General features: G+C 37.1%; 1 protein-coding gene across 1 annotated transcript in view; it reads right to left on the bottom strand.

Moving 5' to 3' along the window:
- Window positions 1-19,338, bottom strand: part of spon1a (spondin 1a) — a 59,812-nt gene that overhangs the window by 13,899 nt on the left and 26,575 nt on the right. Inside the window, exon 7 of the mRNA XM_054613610.1 lies at window positions 4,348-4,412. Within this exon, the coding sequence (XP_054469585.1) occupies window positions 4,348-4,412 (65 nt within the window). The remainder of the gene's footprint in view (window positions 1-4,347; window positions 4,413-19,338) is intronic.

Below are 19,338 nucleotides of genomic sequence, written 5' to 3'. Positions count from 1 at the left end.
TGGATCTTCATGTTGCCTTACAAGCTAACAATACCAGTGTAACTGCAGCAGACATTATACCAGTTTGTGGTAATTAAATAGACTGATAAATAGATTTTTTTTTTAAGTAAAAAAGTAAAAACAAAATAGACAACATGGTTCAATCATTCAATTAAACTATTTTGTTAAAAGCTGGTACATTTGACAACCTCTTTTTATTTTGCATATCTTTCTAGTATGTAAAAGTACACTTCTATACCAAACTGCATGCACACATAAATCATTGCTATCAGATCCAAACAGTAGTTCAGATGTGACAGAAATAAAAAAGGTAGCTCATTAACGGCTACATTCTTGTCGTTAAAAGCTCCTTATTTCACACCGATGACAACCAGCTAATTTTTTTTAGCTGCTAATGAAATGTAACCCATAGAACACCAAAGCATCTCTCTGGTTATTAAAAAGGCAGCTGACACGAGAGAGAGGGTTTGAGTGTCATCGAGGTACTGTAGCTGTCAATTCATACAATTATTTTAATCTACAATAAGGTGATTTGGTAGAGTGGGAGGATACAGTGCAACAAGGATTTTGTAAGGACTTGAGAGTTATCTATTTCATTGAGGTCTATAAGAAACTACACTGCACACTTGGTGTTTTTGCGTCACAATCTGGTGTCTATTTATTTGTGAGAAGAAAGGGTGTTATTCTCTTTTTTTACAAGTAGCCTAATATTTCAATGTGAGGTATTATACTAGACAATGTTGAAAAAACTTGTTTGGTAAACTCAAATTGGTGGCTTAGGTAAGCGTTGCTTTAAAAAAAGAAGTGTCACTTAAAAGAGATAATGCAGTAGCCTGATCTCATAATGATGTTACATCAGCCAGACTGGCATTATTAGTCTATAACTGCTATCTCAGGGCCTGCCTGCTGATATACTTTAAGTCTTTGTCTGTTCATCAGTGACATAACTAACATTTAAATGTCAAATTCTGAAACAAATTTCCATCTCTACTTTCAGCAAATACAACTCCATGCTATAACCTAAACTTCATCCTGGGTTTCATCTCCTAAGGTACAGAAAAGTCTAGACAGCCATCAGAAGATCCAAATGATCACAGCTTGACACGAGCTGAGGCCGAGCGACCAGACTGCCCTGACTCCAATTGTCCCCAAAATTTGTGCTATATAATATCATTTTCTGAATTTGTATAAATTGTTTATTACTAATAACATGGCCACTTCCTATTCTGAAAAGGAAGTATCTTTACAATGTAACTTGCTTCCAAGATATCAAATTTTTGATTAGATATCTTGGAAGCCTCTGCGATCTACCTCTCTGTGTAGGACCACGAGGAAGTTAACCTTTATCTTTGAAGAACCCTAATAAATATACCAGTCAACAGCGCTATGATGAGTTTGTTCTAGGATAGGCAAGAAAAATAACTGAATCAGACACCACTGTGGTCAGGAAGCCGTGATGATTTGTGACATTTATTGGTTGCCTGACCTATTTCATAATCACAGAGTTTTAGGACTACCGACAGAGACATTTGCATGGGTTGACTTAGATCAGATGGAAAATAATACTGATTAAAAAATACAAGAGACATAGCATCAGATTTAAAATTTTGATACACAAAGTGAATGTTCATTCCCTTCAGAGTGAAAAATGATATGGCAGTGAAAGGACTATCAAGTGGGACAGGCTTGCTTAGCAACAAAATTACCATCTGTCAATATGCGGTGTGTGCCAAAGAAATTGGCCGCATATTGACCAAATAAATCATAATTTCAATGGACTATATAGATCACAACAGTTTGAGCAGCCACATAATGTTGAAACATTCTTTGAAATGTGCTCAAAGCTTATTGTTTTATCTTAATTTATTTTTTAATTACTGGCTATGTATGTGCTTGTCATTCTATTGTTTTTTAATTTATTTTTTAACCCTGGAATGTATGGACAGGTGTTTAAGTCATCTCCTTTTTGTGACAAGGATCTGTCTAGTATACCTTATTTTTTGGGAAATATTTTCTTACGGTACACACGTTTATATCTTTTTTTCTATAATGTATTGAGTCTCAGGAGAGCTACAGCAGTATACATACTGCTGTAACATGTGTTATAATGGCTGACACTTCAGCTCCATTCCTTTTTTAATCTTCTTACTTCTACTCTCCTTCTACATCTCTGCTGCTTTACCCTTTGTTCCTGCAATCATTCTACTCCTTATAACCAAATGAGGTTGCAAGCTTGGTCTAAGAAGAGGCACTAATGAAGCACTAATAATGTAATTAAACCCCAGTCTTAACCAAAGCATTATTTAATCACTTCCTTATTCTGTATGGGTTGCTGTTTTCCTTTCTCTCTCTGTGTCTTTCTCTTCCTGTCTCTCTTGTCAAAGCAAGGACTATTGGAAGCTTTAATTGACGATCATTAACTCTAATTGAGAGAAAAGCTTTGTGTTAAATGACAGCAAAATTCCCTCTTTATACCATCATACATACACCCCAAAAAGTACAAACGTGCATATGTACACTGAATAACTGTAACTGTTAAACACAAACACACATATAACTCTGAAACATGTTGTTACATGAATATGCATCTATGCATTTTTCATGCAGCACATTATACGTAAAGCTAAAGAACTCTCTAAAGACTCTTTTAAGACATACCAGGGTACGTTTTCCAGTTGGCTGAGTAAAACTTAGACTTTCTTTAACCTACTTCAATGGTGATGGCACTTCCATGTAGCTATCGATACAAAACGTCCTTACTTTTACTTAAACCAACATAATGGATCTGATGTGCTGTACACAATAACTGTTTAAAAACAAGTAATTGGTTGCCTGTACAGCATAAAGTAAGCTAATAAGTGAATATCGTTGCTTCTATTCCTGTGTTCTTTATTCATGAGACCAAACTCATGGCCCTAGCTGAGGCCCTGCGGTTGAGGAAACAACACTACACAGGCCTTTCCCACTGAAGTTCTTCTGAGCCAACTGAGCCAACAAGCTTCTTGTTTTTCTCATGAATAAGAGATTAAATGGCTCTTATGAATTTAGGAGTATATGAGCATGCACACTTTAAGCATGTTGTGGCTGGCAGTTTCAGGGCACCTTTGAACTCGGTTTTTACTGATCAACAAGCTCTAGGTCCAACTAACTTCTTATGGTAGGTTATGAACAGTATCATATATGTAAATTAATTTCTATTAAGAAGTTTACCAGTGATCTGGAATATTTTGGCCCATAGATGCTTTATATAAATGTTGATTATTTTCAAAAGCATTCCATCATGTTTTTTGATTGATTTCTCACATTGCAGTCATTTTAATGTGGTATGACTTTAAAAAGAATTAAGACAATCCATCAAAGTGGACATATTTACTAAGGAGCACGCTGAACATGTTCTGTGCCCTACATTTTAATGAGTGCATCCGGCCCCAGATAAGTGACTGATTTACTACTTAAATTCAAAACACGTTAAACAATATTGTCTTTTTAAATAGAGTAGCCTCCACGACCCAGTCACAACGGTGTTGCTAAAGAGTGATTAAGTCTAATACAAATTCACAGCCTGGGGTGAGACAAGTACTAGAGGAACCTTATAACTTGTAGTAACGCTATTTCTTAAAGGTCAGCTGTCATTCAACAACTTCCTACAAGCTACTTAAGTGTGATTTGTCTGAAAGCCCGAAAAAAGGAAGCTAATGGATGATTTGATAAGTATTTTATTTTCAGAATAATAGTGTACTACACAGTAGATGCTTTTGCCAGTAATTTGGAAAATTTGTAGTAGTCGATGAAGGTGGAAAGTTTTGATTGTGAGAGATATTTGAGTTGGTTCTCTATATTTTTTGAAAAATATTGTTTGGAAAATGTATATGGAGCATTCTGATCTGGCTCATATGAATTAATTGTGTCTTGTACTGTAAGCCCCTGTAGGTCTGAAATAGTTGTATGTATGACAGAATAATAAAAAACTTCATTCATGCATTCATTCAGGATATATACTAATAAAGTCTTCAGAAATCACTGTCTGTGAAAACAACACCACATGTTTAATTATCTATAGTAGGGTATAGTGGGTCTCTGGTCTCTATGGTCTTGAATATCATGGACAGCATATTCATATACAGAAGAACCCTATGATATCTTTAAAAAGATCGAGAACAGAGGAAGACTACTCAATACTGTAATTTAAATTCAAATGATTGAAAACCGATGAGTGCGTGAAAACTTTGCATAATTGTAAAAAGTAGATAATTTGCAATTTATATAAAATGTTGATTAAACTTGCAGAACCAGCAGCACAATCAGTAGGCGATGGAGGTGAGAATAAGATAATCAGGGTACACTTACACATTAAGTGGTTGCCAGGCTGGCCACTGTGCTTTCATTTTGATGACTGTCAGGACATCATCACCCTACAGAGGAGGGACAGACAAAAACACACAAAAGGTTAATCTCAGTCTATTGAAATAGATGACGATTCTCTCTTGAACCATCAAGCTTAAAGGGTGAATGATCACTTTAAAAACGATCAGTGGATTTTCTTATTTCCATTTTCAAACTTTAATCTAGAAAGTCATTATGGTCAGTGGATATAGATGGTCTGGTGGTCAAAATATTCCATTTTCCAGTCAAATGCCCACAGAGGGGCAGAGGACACTGTCACCAAACAGATTAAGTATTTACTTTCTATGCAAATTAATACTTCTCATTAAAAAAAGGTATGTAAGTCACAATGTGCTAAGTAGTTGCAATAATGTCAGTAACCCTACTTTCTGTGGTCAGAAAATAAAGTTTGATCCAGTAACCAAAATGACAGCTACCCCATCTCTTGCACTGTGTTATTGAATTTCATTGCAGTAAATCTGACAGGCTGATGATAAGCACAACTGACTAATCCTATATCAGATTCAAGGATGTTACTGATGGTTTGTGCTTGTGCAAAGGATTCACAACCCGACACAAAATGACATACTTTGGGAAGCTAAGAGTAAACATTTCCGTCACTATTAAATCATATTCAGTGAGACACTTGCAAAAGTATAGCTGTTGACAAGTGCGAAAAGTCAAGGTGCTACTTCTGAATTGTATTTTCTGGTGAATTAACTCAGTGACCAATGTTTTGGTTTGTTCTTCAACACAAGGAAGCATGTTTATCTTTTTTGAAGATACACTAAAGCTGAGTCCGTGCAACTTCTTAAGTTTCTGCAGGTAAAAAAACTGAACGGGAACATTTTGGTTTCATTAGACCATCACTCTCTTAAATGTAATGTAGGACATTTAAGAGAGTGATGGTCATCATCCAATTTCCCTGGCTGAAGTTGAAAAGAAAGGAGCTTGGAAATACAGGTCTTTTGAGGAACCTTTAGAGAAACATATACTTCACAACCAGCAGCATCCAAGTCAGTGACAAGGATAGTTAGCAAGCTAAAAGACCTTTGCCCACCATTTAGCCTTTTGGCAGCCATTTGCAGAACAAATTGAACTGTCAAAATGCGACTCATAACTGCTGAAAAGGACACATTTCATGCATTCTGCAGCAGCAACCCCAGAAACATCAGTTTCTCAGTCTCTCTCTTTACTTTGCTCTTGAACATCCCACTATAACTATACCTGAAAGGCAATACAATGAGATTTTCAAATCAGCTTAGCCTCCTAGAATTGTGAAAAATGTTCATGTTAGTGCATTGAAAGTGGGAAAAGGGTGGAAAATGCTTTTCTCAACCATGAACTGATTATGATATATTAAAGTGGAGACTAGTGTGTGGAATTTAAAAGGGTGCAACTCTGATAATAATTAGTTTCGTCTTAGGAAAGGACAGGCTGTACTCTGCTCCTACTCCAGAGTGTCGGTAAGCAAAATTGTTACAACATATTTATTAATTTATTAACATATACTCATCAAAACAAGAAAAACGTACACTTCTCCTCGCTCCCTCACAGGAAAGCCGCCACATTTATTGGTCACTTAATGGAATCACCTCTTTCTAGCATCAGAGCTCTGTTTACCATGACTGGAGGTTTAATTAAATCCAAGAGTCTACACTGCTTGTGATACGAAGACATGGAAACTCAAACGCTGAACCTTTACTATAATTTTAGCAAAGAACTTACAAAGTTAACTATTTGCTCTGCACTATAATCCATCATCCAAGAGAGGATATACATAATGAAAGCCTGTAAAGCATCTAGCCTAAACAAAACTATGTGTGTATTGACATACTAACCCACCACTGCAAGGACCCACCAGGCATGTGATCCCTGTGTCACAGACAGAAATCCCCGACTTAGAGAGACTTAAATCTTATTGAAACTGTCTCATTATATTCATACTCCCCAGCCATTGAGCTAAACTTTCCCCAACATGTTTATAAAACAAGATACAGAGCAGAATCTTACTGTTGGCTGTCATTCCCTTAAGCCCTAATTGAATCTTCAGTCAAATGTAGAAAGTCTCTGTAGGATCAATATAGAAGCTGTGATCCAATATTTCCCATCATTACTTACTAATTACCAGAGACCCATCACTTAGCGATCCCCTAGACATTTTGATGGAATGGATACATTTTATAATTAATTGCAGACTTGTCAGTATAGTGTCCGCAAGCTATGCTGTAGCTAGAGGCTCATCTGCCCCTTGAGACAGTACTATTCATTTTTATTCCTTACAATTGAAAACATCAGTGATCTTCTCTTTTGGTGAAGATGCATTTGCAGCATCAATATGTATTATATTTATATCGTATTTGATGCTAGAATGTACTTGTCTGCTTTCTTAACCGTTACATTAAATGTACAGTCGCACACTTATAAACACACACAGAAGATAACTTCTGATACATGGGGTTCAGATTATTGTGTGACAAGGGCAATTTGAATTTGGAATTTACATTTAAATGTTAAAGTCAAGAGCTTTACACAAGTAAGGAGCCTCCTTAATCACCAAATGTACAACTTGCAAACTTCAGCTACAATATTAATCTACGAAGTCAGGGACTCTTACACCCTATGAACTGTTAAAAATCCTCAGACATTTCCTAATCTCCCTTGGCATTGTTCTTGTGTTATTTCCTCCATTTTAAAATAATTCTAATATACTCTCTTCATTGACATAAAACAGATTAAAATGGAGACAATTGATGCAGATGCATTTTTGCATTTCTATTTAACATAAACAATATAATATATACCTGTTCACACAAATGTATTTCATTTCTTTGTTTACATAATTCAAGCAGAGCTTATCCTGCAGCTCTCCTTGGAGGCTACAGGCACTTTGTGTCTGTGGAAAGGCACAGGATGTTGACAACTCACCAGATTGCCATGAAATTGGTAAGGATACTTATGGTCCCCATGACTCCTAACGGCTCAAGTGCCCTTAAATTTTATCTAACAACATATTCAGGTCAGAGCTCCCCCCTGATCATTGATCTGGTGACAGGGGATCTATGAGTAGTTTTAGATCTAAATAGATTTTTTTGAATTGTTTTTTCCAAAACTAAAGAACATTTACATTGAATTGACTATACAAACTACTACAGGAAGTGTTTTGCTTCCAGTCTATACTAGAGGTATGCCCCTTTTAAATGTAATTAACTGCAAACTGTCCTCAAACTGAAGTCTTGCATTCCAATTGAAGATGTTCAAGCTTTGATATCAGATTTAATTATGATTCTTGCCACTGTTCTAAATTCTGTTTTGAAATTAAAGTTCTAATCTGCTGATTGTGTTCTTATTATTTTTTTTATTATCAGGTCTCTCTTATTCTAAATAGGGCTGCCTGATTGAATAAAAAATATTATATATCACATCACCTAAAATCTATTATGTATCATATAGATAAAGTAATAAGGACTTAATCATAAAAGTAAACCTATGCATGGTTAAAACCGGTACCAAAATATTTTTAATTCTTACTATTTGTTTCAGACGGCTTCAGCATTAAGATTTTGTCAAATCTGCACAAACCCTAGCACAAATATGGGCTTTGCTTTCCTATGTTGCAGTTTGACTTGCGTTAAGTTTGAAGTTTAGCTGTGTTGTTTTAACTCTCATGTATTATATTGTAAACCGTATTTCTTTTGGACTCAAGAGAGGAAGCAACAATTGTGTCCTTCCATTAGAAATAAACATATCAAAGCATGCTGCCATTAATAAACTCACTTTTACCGCTTCAGACAACTTTGCTGTTGGGTTTAATGACTGGTAGCACAGACATGTATTGGCTTAATAACAAAATATGCAACAGATCATTACCTTGGCACAGAATCCCAAGACTCTGAATGCATTTCTCAAATTAAGAAGTTTGACTGCGTTTGCATCTTTTCATTCAGTTAGACAATTAGTATGTCTGTGATAAAGACAGGAGAAACTTGCCGCCTGCTTTTTTAAAGAGTGACAAAGAGTACCCAAGAATGACATATATAAGAGACACAAATTATAAAGCAAGGACTCTCTGTCTTACTGTGTGTATGTTGGTATGTCCTTTACATTTCATGAGAACTCCTACTACAAATCTTAGAGCAATCGTCACCAAATTTGGTACAGAACATGAATATAGCTGGCTAATGCTACATGGATGCTTGATAGCGTTACAACCAAACTTCTTTAGATTCCCTAGAATCAAAGAGCACAAGCATATAGCCTACAGGAATAGCTGCCGTTGCGAATCAAAGCGTAAGTTTGGGCCATACTAACTTATGACACTTATGATGTTAGTGCATTCGAGTACCTCTGTGTGTGTCCCACTGGCTTGCTAATGACTGCTGCACTGGACTGTGCTCATACTGCAGTTAGCGCTGATAACGCAGTCAGGACCTACGGCATCGTAATGTAAGCCCTGGACCCATAGCACCCATCCTTCAGTACTCCCCAAAGATCAGTGTTGTATTTTATTTATTATATTTTCTACATTTTTTATTTAATGTAAGGTTAATATTCACTTATCGTAAGATTCGATGAAAAGATTATATTCAATAAATGTTTATTTATGCTGTTCTGCATAGGTCAATTTATTATTAGACCCACATATAAAGGTAGGATTGTAGTGGAAGCACTTTGGTGTCTGGTGTGACTGTGTGGCAACAGCAAAGGTTTACATGGCTCTAAGGACAGGACAAGCTCTGTTTGCAACCCGTCGCATGAAAAATGTGTGTTGTTGCAGTTTTTTGAAGTGTGTTTTCTATTTAGCTGTTTTGTCAAATATTGTATTCATGCCTGATTGATTTGTTTTCCTAATTTTATTGCACAAATCATACATTTTCGTTTTCAAAATAGTAAATGAAGGATCTTTTAATTTACTATAAATTGGACATCTTACATCGCTGCTCAAATGGTGTTTCATTCCACTAATAACAGGGATGTCTAAAGCTGAACCCTATTAGCCATGTAACTTGTTTCTTGCCTGTCATTTCCTTCTACTAGTTAATAATGAGAAAAAGCAAATCTGTAATTCTGTTGCATCCGGCAGGGTGGTGGCTAAGGGACAACCTCTTAGGAACTCGTTAGAATGGGCTCAAGAAGTGTATTTTCAGTTTATATGCTTTATTATGGCCAGCCATTAGTTACTAATAAACCTACATACTAATTCTCACTGCTTTCACTATTCAAGGTTCCCATTTTGGTTTTCTAATTTTGATTTAATTACCAATTTATAATATTGTTTATGCTGACTAAGTTTTTATGCCCCGAGTGCCACAAGGTTAATTAAAAACCTGTGCTGCCTCAAAATATGTCAGTCAAAACATAATGCAGATTTATTGCTGTCTTAAATAGATGCATTTAGGGAATCCAGTGCTTTCACCAAATAAATGAATAATTATGCATTACAGTTCATCTTTCTCTCTTGTCCTGTTGTTTTCCTCTGAGCACTCCAGTTGTTACCTTTCAAATTATTTTTCATCAATCCACTGTTACAATTTTGCTAAACATATCCAAAAGGAATACAAATCAGTTTTGAATCATCTTATTGCATTGATGCATCATGTTCTGCATCTAGATCCCTGTGTCATTAATCACTGTCAGATCACAGCAGCCAGACACATCTGCCCAACTGGACAAACACCACATCTCAAATCATAGAGTACAAAGTGTGACTTATTAAAATATTCCTTAAAATAACACATCTGCTCCAATTCAATTACCCAACAATAGTCCAGCAAAGCCAATGCACATTTATCAATGTCTGGCAAGTAATTCACTCATTATGTTTTATTTTTAATCCCAAAAAGGATAATGAACTGGGTGTTGTGTGGAAACACATTTGAAGTCTATTCTTTGAACAATTGATAACCCAAATTTCCCATCATGTGGCAGAGAACTATGCCACCATGAATTATTACCCAGTTGTTATAAAAACTGAAAACTCCAAAAAGAAAGCAAAAGTTAGACAAGCAACGTGCTGTATAGTTAACATGTATGAGTCTGTGGTGCCACAAAAACAATGTGTTGCCCATCTTTCGGCGCAGGCTGAAAACTCACCTCTTCAAGAAGTACTACCCTGAGCCTTCCCCGTAGCACTTATTGTATTCGTATTAGTTGTTGCACTCACTGTATTCGTATCAGTCCGCTGCACTTATTGAATTCGTATTCGTTTACTGCACTTATCCTATTCGTAGTGGTTTGTAGCACTTGTTATATTCGTATTAGTCTGTTGCAATTATTGTTTTCGTAGTAATTTGCCTCTGCACTATACTTTTGCTCTGGCTTATGCTTTAAGATGCTTGTTTAAGAAAGGAGATGCACTTATGACTTCTGGTGACTAGTAGTTCTCTTGAATACCTATGTTGAATACACTTCCTGTAAGTCGCTTTGGATAAAAGCGTCTGCTAAATGACTGTAATGTAATGTAATGTAATGTGTTTTCATTTCAACTTCAAGTCATTATACTTTTACTATTTACTATTTTTCTTTTGATTTAATCTTAGAGACTGCAGTCCAGCAATCATATAGGTTCTCAAGAACACAGACAACCTACAAGGACACCGATACCAGTGCATTGATGCAAAATGAGGCCTTAGATTGTATTTGATTTTGCTCTTCACCTCTTAAATAGAGACATTAAATGCTGGAAGTGAGCCCATTGTCGGAGTCCTCTGAACCCGTGAGGCCAAGTCTATCCTGCTGGGGTGGAATTGCCCTGTCGTAGTGCCTCACAATGAGGAGATCAGCCATGAAATTGGCTCAAGGCGAACTGGGGGTGTAGTCTTTAAACATTCCCTATGTAAGGTAATACTCAAGTAGTGCATGGTTCTCTCATTGGTAGAAAAAATCTAAGCAACACTCGTGTCTTTTCCTTTTCTCCTATTACCAGGACAACTGTGTAGGGTGTTTGTTCTTCATGCTCACAGGAACTCTTGTGCTACTCAGGCAATAGCTTCACAACGACGAGTGGTGAAGGATGTGGGATTTATTAGATTCAGATTAGATGTATTGCCATTTGCACAGGCAATGGACAGGAACATTGGAAATCTTGTGTATCTTCTGTGGGAATTTCTCATACAAATCGGCCCCCCTTTTCTCTCTCCCACCAAATTTATTTGCGAATTGAATTAGCCTTTTAACCTGCTTATAATATATCATATTTACCTTGAGTATGAGACCCCCTCTGGAGTTAATGGAGATGCCATAAAAGAAAAAAAAGGAGAGCTCCATGCAGACAGATAAATGGAGAATAGAAGGGCCCACAGTGGTTTATTAGGAGCCTAATATTTTGGCAAGAACATAGATTAATGTCAGTGTGGCTGTATTTTGGGAAGTTTGACTGCTTTGTTTCCCTGTTAATAGCTGATGCTGTGTGTTTAAAGTCATGTTATGTTTAAACAGACAAAAGATAGGCTGCTTAACATGCAAACAGACAAGAACATATTCCCCAGGTTCACAATGTGTGTATGCATTTCCATATGTGGGATTGATGTCTGTGTGCTTGTTTATCTGTGCTGTACCTGAGCCTCGACAGGGTTGCGTGATTACATGCCTGCTCATTTATTAATTGGCTTTCAAATGCCAACCTGGTACACTGAAAGGGATTGTATACATCTTCTATGTTTGAGCGTGTGTGGGTATGTTTGTGAGACCAGCACTGACACCATTACTATGTGATAATATACAGGGACTTGTGATAAAGGGGAATATGATGCTAAAAGAGGAGTACACTCTGTCATCTGGTGATTTGCATAAAAACCCACAATTCAAAAGGAAATAAAAGATTGAATTTTGATTGATAAAAACATCTTAACTTGAAATTACGTAGCATAACATGCTTAGAATATAAAAAAATGGTCACATTTACTCTCTAATATATATTTATTTTGCTGTGAAAACATCTCCCTCAAATGAATGTAGTTATAGAAGTTTCTTACCAAAAACTACATTTTCCAAGATTACATTTCAACAATTCATGATTACGTTATATTTTACTTCTGTCCAATACTCATTTTTACTGGCTTGCACAAGAGGATATTTTACCGCACACACAAACATGTCTCAATGCAGGAATCAGGACACCATAGATATCCTAGCTTCTTCAGTTCTTATGGTTATGAAACCATAAGAACTATGTCTGACCTATATGACTGCAGTTATGGCCAAATCAATTAATCCCAATATCCCAAATTGCAGTGTTTATAGTTTATATAATAAAAGATCGATACTTGGCGTTGGTGTATCGATACATTATTAACCGATACTATGCTGCATCCATTTTCCCCCAAACCCTATTTGCCTATGTACTAAAAACATTAGTATGAGGAATTAATAATTTGTGATGTTTTTAGTATCCATTATCATCATTTACAATGACAGATAATGTGATCATTTTAATTTTCTAAATGTGACAGTGAGGGAAACTGAGAGTTAAGATTAGACAGCATACAGACAGAGACAGGAAAGAGTGGACTATTAAAGAAATAAGTGCCTTAGGCAGCAAAAGATGACAGTTTTTTCATGCCTTTGTCTTCTTAGAGAGTTGTTAGTATCACAAGTCTAGTATGATCGTTGGAATTGCTGAAAGGACTTTTCCCTCTCTTGAAAAAAGACTGCTGGGGTGTCTATCTGAATTATATTATCAAGCCCCATTTTTCTATTTCTATATAAATGCATGAGATGAAGATGAGCCAACCTCCCTGAACACGAGTTTGCACCTGGTAGAGCAGAAAATAATGGAACGTAAAGAGCATATATACCACTTGCAGTTACTGGTGAGAGAATACATGCCCTGCAGAGAGACTGATCCATCTTAAAGTCTGCAGGCGGAAATCAATTGGACATGAGTAGAGGAAGGCAAGCCTAAAGACCATAAGTATTGAGTAACTACTCAGTAATACAGTCACTTCCACGCACATTTAAGAAGTTCTTGGTGAGAAATTTTAAGATGGCAGGCCTCAAATCAAATGCAACCCCCAGTCTTATACATCATAAACATCAAAATGAGGATGTCTACTTATTTAACCACAAAATGATTTATCTGTTGACACTATTTAAAACTTCTCTCTAAAGGCCGCTCTACTTCCTCTCTCCAGCGGTCGCACCAGATTTAAAAAAAAGATGCAACCAAAGCAAAAACACTGTCATTGATCAGTCTTTTAACCTGACTTTTGACAACTAAAAATCTAAAGTAAAAGTAAAGACTTTCCCCATGAGAGTTAGACAGACTGAAGAGGAATACCCTGCCTGACTAACATCGGCGTAAAGTGAAAGTGCAAAATACAGGGATGTTATAGAGATTTTTGTTTATGTCCTGAAAAGCATTTATGTTCATTTATGTTCTTTAAAGGGATCTGTAAGTCAAATCAACATAACTGATAAACAGTGTTGGAGGAGTACTTTTTCCTGCTCTGCCTTTTCTGTGTGCTCTCTATTCGATTAGACACAAATGTAAACAAAAGGCACAAATCTAAAAGGATTTTGAAGGGTACCAAGGCTTCTTACTTTGATTTCAAGAACCAAGGTAAAGAATACTTAACATCGCAGTTTTTTCAGAGGAAACCCCCAAAACATCATAATATAGCTTAATTAAAAACATAATTTGATGAAAAATACTCTTGGCCATAAGGCTCCCAGTATAAGATTGTTAGACTGTTAGAGCGTTGTGGCAGTTTTTTCCCCACCTGTGAGTACTGGAAGTCAGTGAGTCAAGGTTACTTCATCTGTAGTCTATCTTGAATATTTCTCTACTTTTTAATATTTTTGCCTTCTCAAACAAACCAACTTATGTTGTGAAAATTGTTTATTTTATAAAGCTCAGTGGAGTCATTTCCAGAACAGAGAACTGCTTGTATCTATTAGAGAAGACACATCATGCAGTGCAGATGACACACTCTCTTATCTTAGATGGAAAAGATTCATATTGCAGGAATAATTTCCATCTAGTCCTGACAAGCGCAGTGAACCTTCATTTGCAATGCTTGATTTAGCATTTGTAATTCCCTGTTAGGCAAGAAACGGCATTTAAACTGGCATCGTTGCAAATAAGAAATGGTTAGGAACAGAGTCACAGTGTTAATATGGTTTAATATTGCCTGCTTGCTCCACTGACATTTGTAATGATTTAATATGAATATGGGCTGTAAAGGCAGCTATACAGTCTATGTGCTTTCTCACTGCAGAATGAACAATCACAAACTGCTACACTCAATCAACTACCTTAACTCTGGTTAAAAAAGCAGTTTAATACAGCATTCTTGTTTTGATAGCTATATTTATATGTTTGTGAGACGATTGCATTTGAGTCTACGGAACGTGGCACGGTTGTTGTTCAGGCATCAACAACCATGTCACTTTCTATGTCACTTACAGTAAATCACCTTTCTTCAGCATTCTGATGCTTGTTTCAAACTCAAGCAGATCGTCTTGACCATGTCTTCATCCCTAAATTGCTGTCAAGTAATATCGTTATTGCAATACCCAACAACCTTTTGCATATCATATTTTAAAGCCCTAATGTGCATATGTATGGGTGGAAGTTGTGCATTCAACTTTTTAATTAATCAACATTAACGAGGTCCCTGGAATGCAACTGCTATTCATGAAATTAAAGCAGAGACTGTTCAGGGTGGAGCTTTTTTTAAAAGTAATCATGACTTCCCAGAGTCTTGCTCTAGAAAACGGATGAGGAAGCGCAAATGACCCGGTTCCCAATGCCAACAAAGTCAGTCTGACACTGAAGCAAAAGAGAGGAGACCGCTAATCAAATTTTGTCTAATTGCCAATATTATTTACAGAGTTTCTGAAGAAAAAAGATACAAATGGCTATTCCCAGCTCCTGGTGGCTATGCAAACAAAATGAGGGAGGTAGCATCCCTTTACTCTCTGCAATAGTAGGAAGACATGCTAGTGAAGCAGTAACAGCTCCAGCTTCTGTGTTTTTCAGACCCCTTTGGAATATCAGCAGCACATACTTGCATAATCACCATGCTAAAAAAGGACATTAATGCTAATTACCATGCAAATACTTCTATTATTTTTTCACCTAATTAATGTTATTGGACAAGTTATTTTCCTCTGAGTGCAGAACAATGCCAATAAGCCATTCAAATGCTTTGTCACCACTATAATATATCAAAGTAACCTGCCAAATGTGAAATGGAGCATCAAATCTAAAGTTGGAAAATGACCAATGCATGATTTTTACTTTATCTCTTGGTGCAATTTGAGTTGCTGAAAAAAGTTAACATTTTCTGAACACATATAATAAGCAACTTAAAACTATTAAATACGCCTTGGTTTATTATATTGTTGGTTAACTTTGTAAGTATTTACTGTAGTTGTGAGTCAGAAAGATGCTGCTCAGGCTCAAGATGGTAGAATACTTCATTCTGCATTCAAACTGGTCAAAGAATTCCCTAGGAGACCACAATTACGTGAAATTTAAGAGCTGTGGGCCAAACCCTGCTTGGTCTAAAGGAGCCTTTTCCCTGGGTGAGAGAGAAGCTCCTCTGATGTTGTTATCAAAGTTCTACCCAGGAATATCTGATCTGTCTGTCCCAGCACACACTCCAAACTATTAATAGACATAAAAAATTGCTTTGAAATTCCAATGGGATGCAGGCTGGCTGTTATCAGCACGCAGCGTAAAGGCTTACACAGCCTTCAGGTGTTAATTAAATCTCCTCTGACATACCCATATCCTGCCCTGCAGAATAAGCGGCAGATCGGATACTGCATAGGTGAATTTACTCCAGTCACACCGATCTTGCTCAAAACATAACAGGAGAATGTTCCGCAGGGTGATGGCGAAACGTGGTGACAAGAGAATTGTCCGTGCTTAAGGCAGATTAGTTTGTAAGCGCCGACTACTTCTCCAGAGAGCTGTGAATTGATTTGCTGACCGTGGTTGTCCTCGGTGGCAATCTCTGAGCCTTGCAGCGTAGTCTGGAAGCCTACAGTGCTGCCTGGCACACTCATTCATCAAGCAACCTGAGCCATTATACAGGCAACTCTAGCAGTCCTGGGCCCAGGGCTGAGGGATATTATTAGAGATGAAACGAGGTAACTGCCTTTGATGACCCAGTTCAGCCTGTCTGTCGCTCTCTAAGCTTTTCTTCCGTTGTGTTAACTTTCATTCTTACCTCCAGAATCCTTGCTCTGCAAGGAGGTCGCTGGCCAATGAAGCAAGATGTACTGCACTGCAGAGTGTATAACGATACTGAAACTGCCCACCGATGGTAGGAAACACATTTATACCAACTCAGGCTGATACCTGAAGTTGCAAATTAAAGCCATATATACTCCCTCCATTTGTCATGGATACAACATCAGAGACGTCTTTTACATCCTAGTTGAAGCACTATTTCACAAACAGCTATGCACCAGAATCAGCGCAAAACTCACAAGAGGCATTACCTCAGCATTACCTCCAAGTGGGAATAACAAAACAAAAACATGCTGAAGGGAAAATGTTACTTCGCATAGATGAACAGTATGCAAGACTATGTGTATGTTTACCCAAACAGACAATATATGCTGTAGTCAGCCCTGATAAAACAAATGGGAACCCCAGCGCAGGGTTTATCACTGACGACTTAACTTTTCAATACACTGCTACAACAACTGGCCAGCTTCACTGCCCTTAAAGTCCATCATCCAATATGGAGCCAGCCTAAGCTGATAACATAAATGTCTGCTTTTTTTTGGTCTACACACAGAGAGGAGTCATATCCACAGAGTAACTATTATTACTTTCGGTGCAGAGAGAGAGAGAGAGAGAGAGAAAGAGAGAGATAAAGAGAGAGTGTAATGAGCTTTTAATGCATTTGAGGCAAATAAATGCAACATTAGAAATGAAAGATGCCGCACTTAAAGTAATGGAATAAGCAATAACCTGGAATTAACAAAAGCTGTAGTGGTACAAAACAATGTTTCTAAATAATAAATCTGTGCCTTCTTCCCGACTGATGAAAAGCTATTGTAGACTAATAATAGTGATGGTAACAGATAATAATTCTTTTTTCAGTAGACAATCAAAATGTTGTTTAGATTGTGCTTATTGCATATAGCAAACTATAATATCGAGACAAATCTTATGAAACTATACTTGATTTTGTGTGTCAGAAATATGCATGCCGACATGTCTGGATGCTCTACTATGTCCTTTTCTGTCAATCCCATTCGGTTTCCTTCATCTGTTTGACCCACGCCAGGGAAGACAGAGTTCAGGTCCCCAACCTACCAAATGATATGGAGATTGCAGTGAATGGGGGGCTTCAGAGCCATGGTCTCATTTACATAGGGACAACATAACAGCTAGAGCCATTCCTGGAAGCAGATTTGTTCAGGCCACTTCATGAATAAAAGATCAAAAAGATTTATAATGAGGGTTTAATGTATTTAGCTGGTCTTGATCTTATGAAGATCTTTAAAAAAGATATATGGGGGGTCTCTATTCTCTATACCAAAACCTCATTCAGGAGAATCAGTACTTCAGCTCTGTACAGGTTCTGTTGTGACCTCTAAATATGTCACCTTCAGTTGAAATAGCAAAAACCTTGAGGGGGCTTATTTCTGTTGTATTGTATGATGGATAAACCCAAATGATAACCAACGTTAATGGGGAATAAATCACAGTGGCTGCAGTTTGCAGCAGATAAGATGGAAATTCAATTAGTTATACTTTCGGTCATCTCACACAACCTGTTTACATTTGAGTAAGCATATGAGAACCATACATATGTCATACAGCATTGTCATACATATGTCTCTTTAACCATGTCAACTGTGTGAACCAGTCAGGTATTTTCATGGCTGCCCCAGTAAAACCCGTTCTCTGCACGGTTGCCACAATTTGTCCACTTACTTCTGTGTGTTTGCAAACTGTAGTGGTTTGGGCACCAACAGCACATGCACACAAACGGGGCAGTCACATCAAGTATGACATCGGTATTTAAATTCACAAATAAATAAACGAAAAAACCTCATACACAAAAAGATAAACAAATGAAAGAGGTGCATTATTAGACTTGATTAATAACTGATAAAATATATAATTATATCCCTCGGAGACTTAAATCACAAAGCTAACTCAAAACAGCCAAATGTTTAACATAAATTAGCATTTTAATTTCCCTTAACTGTGTCATCTCACACTCCCAGGAACTGACAAATATACAGAGAAAACTCCTGGCACAGTCAAATAAGAAAAAAAAGGCAAAAGTTTAATCCTTGTTTAATCCTTGAATGAACACAGGAGTTTCTGGAGCAATGTCCTGTCATCTCTCCTTTGCCTGCTACTACTCTCTTATTCCTCTTAGTTATCTGGACACAAGGAGAGCTTTGTCAAAGCTGCCTCCGGCAAAGATGTCTGACATTCCAGAATAATCCAGCTTTTATCCCTGGGACTGTGTATGTAGCCCAGCTGCACTAAGGACCAGTTAACAAAGGCCACACCCACACCACAAACATATATACCATCTACATAAAATACCTGCATAGGACAATTATTTTAACCTAATGATAAAATAACATGTTTCTCTGACTCATCATTACTGGAAAACTAAAGAACCCACACTGAGACACAAACATGCACACACACAAAGCACAGATTGGCTAACACTACGCCATAGCATTTCAAAATGGGCTTGTCTCTTGCTGTACTATTCAATTTCGGAGATCATAATAACAGTCCTGGGAAACCTAGGCAGGCATTAGGGGTTTTGAGAGCTTTGTTTTCCCAAACAGGAATATCTCTGCCTGGCTCATAAAGCTGACTTGACAGGCCAAGGGAAAAATGCCAGCTGAAATTTAAAAATGACTCCCTTGTGGATATTTGCAAACAGAGGAGTGGTGTGTCTAGGGCGAAGTTGCCATGGGGGGTTAGGGAAAATCTGCTTCTTCTTTCCCCACTGTGGT

This window comes from Anoplopoma fimbria, chromosome 2 (assembly GCF_027596085.1).
Source record: "Anoplopoma fimbria isolate UVic2021 breed Golden Eagle Sablefish chromosome 2, Afim_UVic_2022, whole genome shotgun sequence".
NCBI classification, from domain to species: Eukaryota; Metazoa; Chordata; class Actinopteri; order Perciformes; family Anoplopomatidae; genus Anoplopoma; species Anoplopoma fimbria.
The sequence above is the reverse complement of the archived record's forward strand: the minus strand, read 5'-3'. Positions and strand labels throughout refer to the sequence as shown.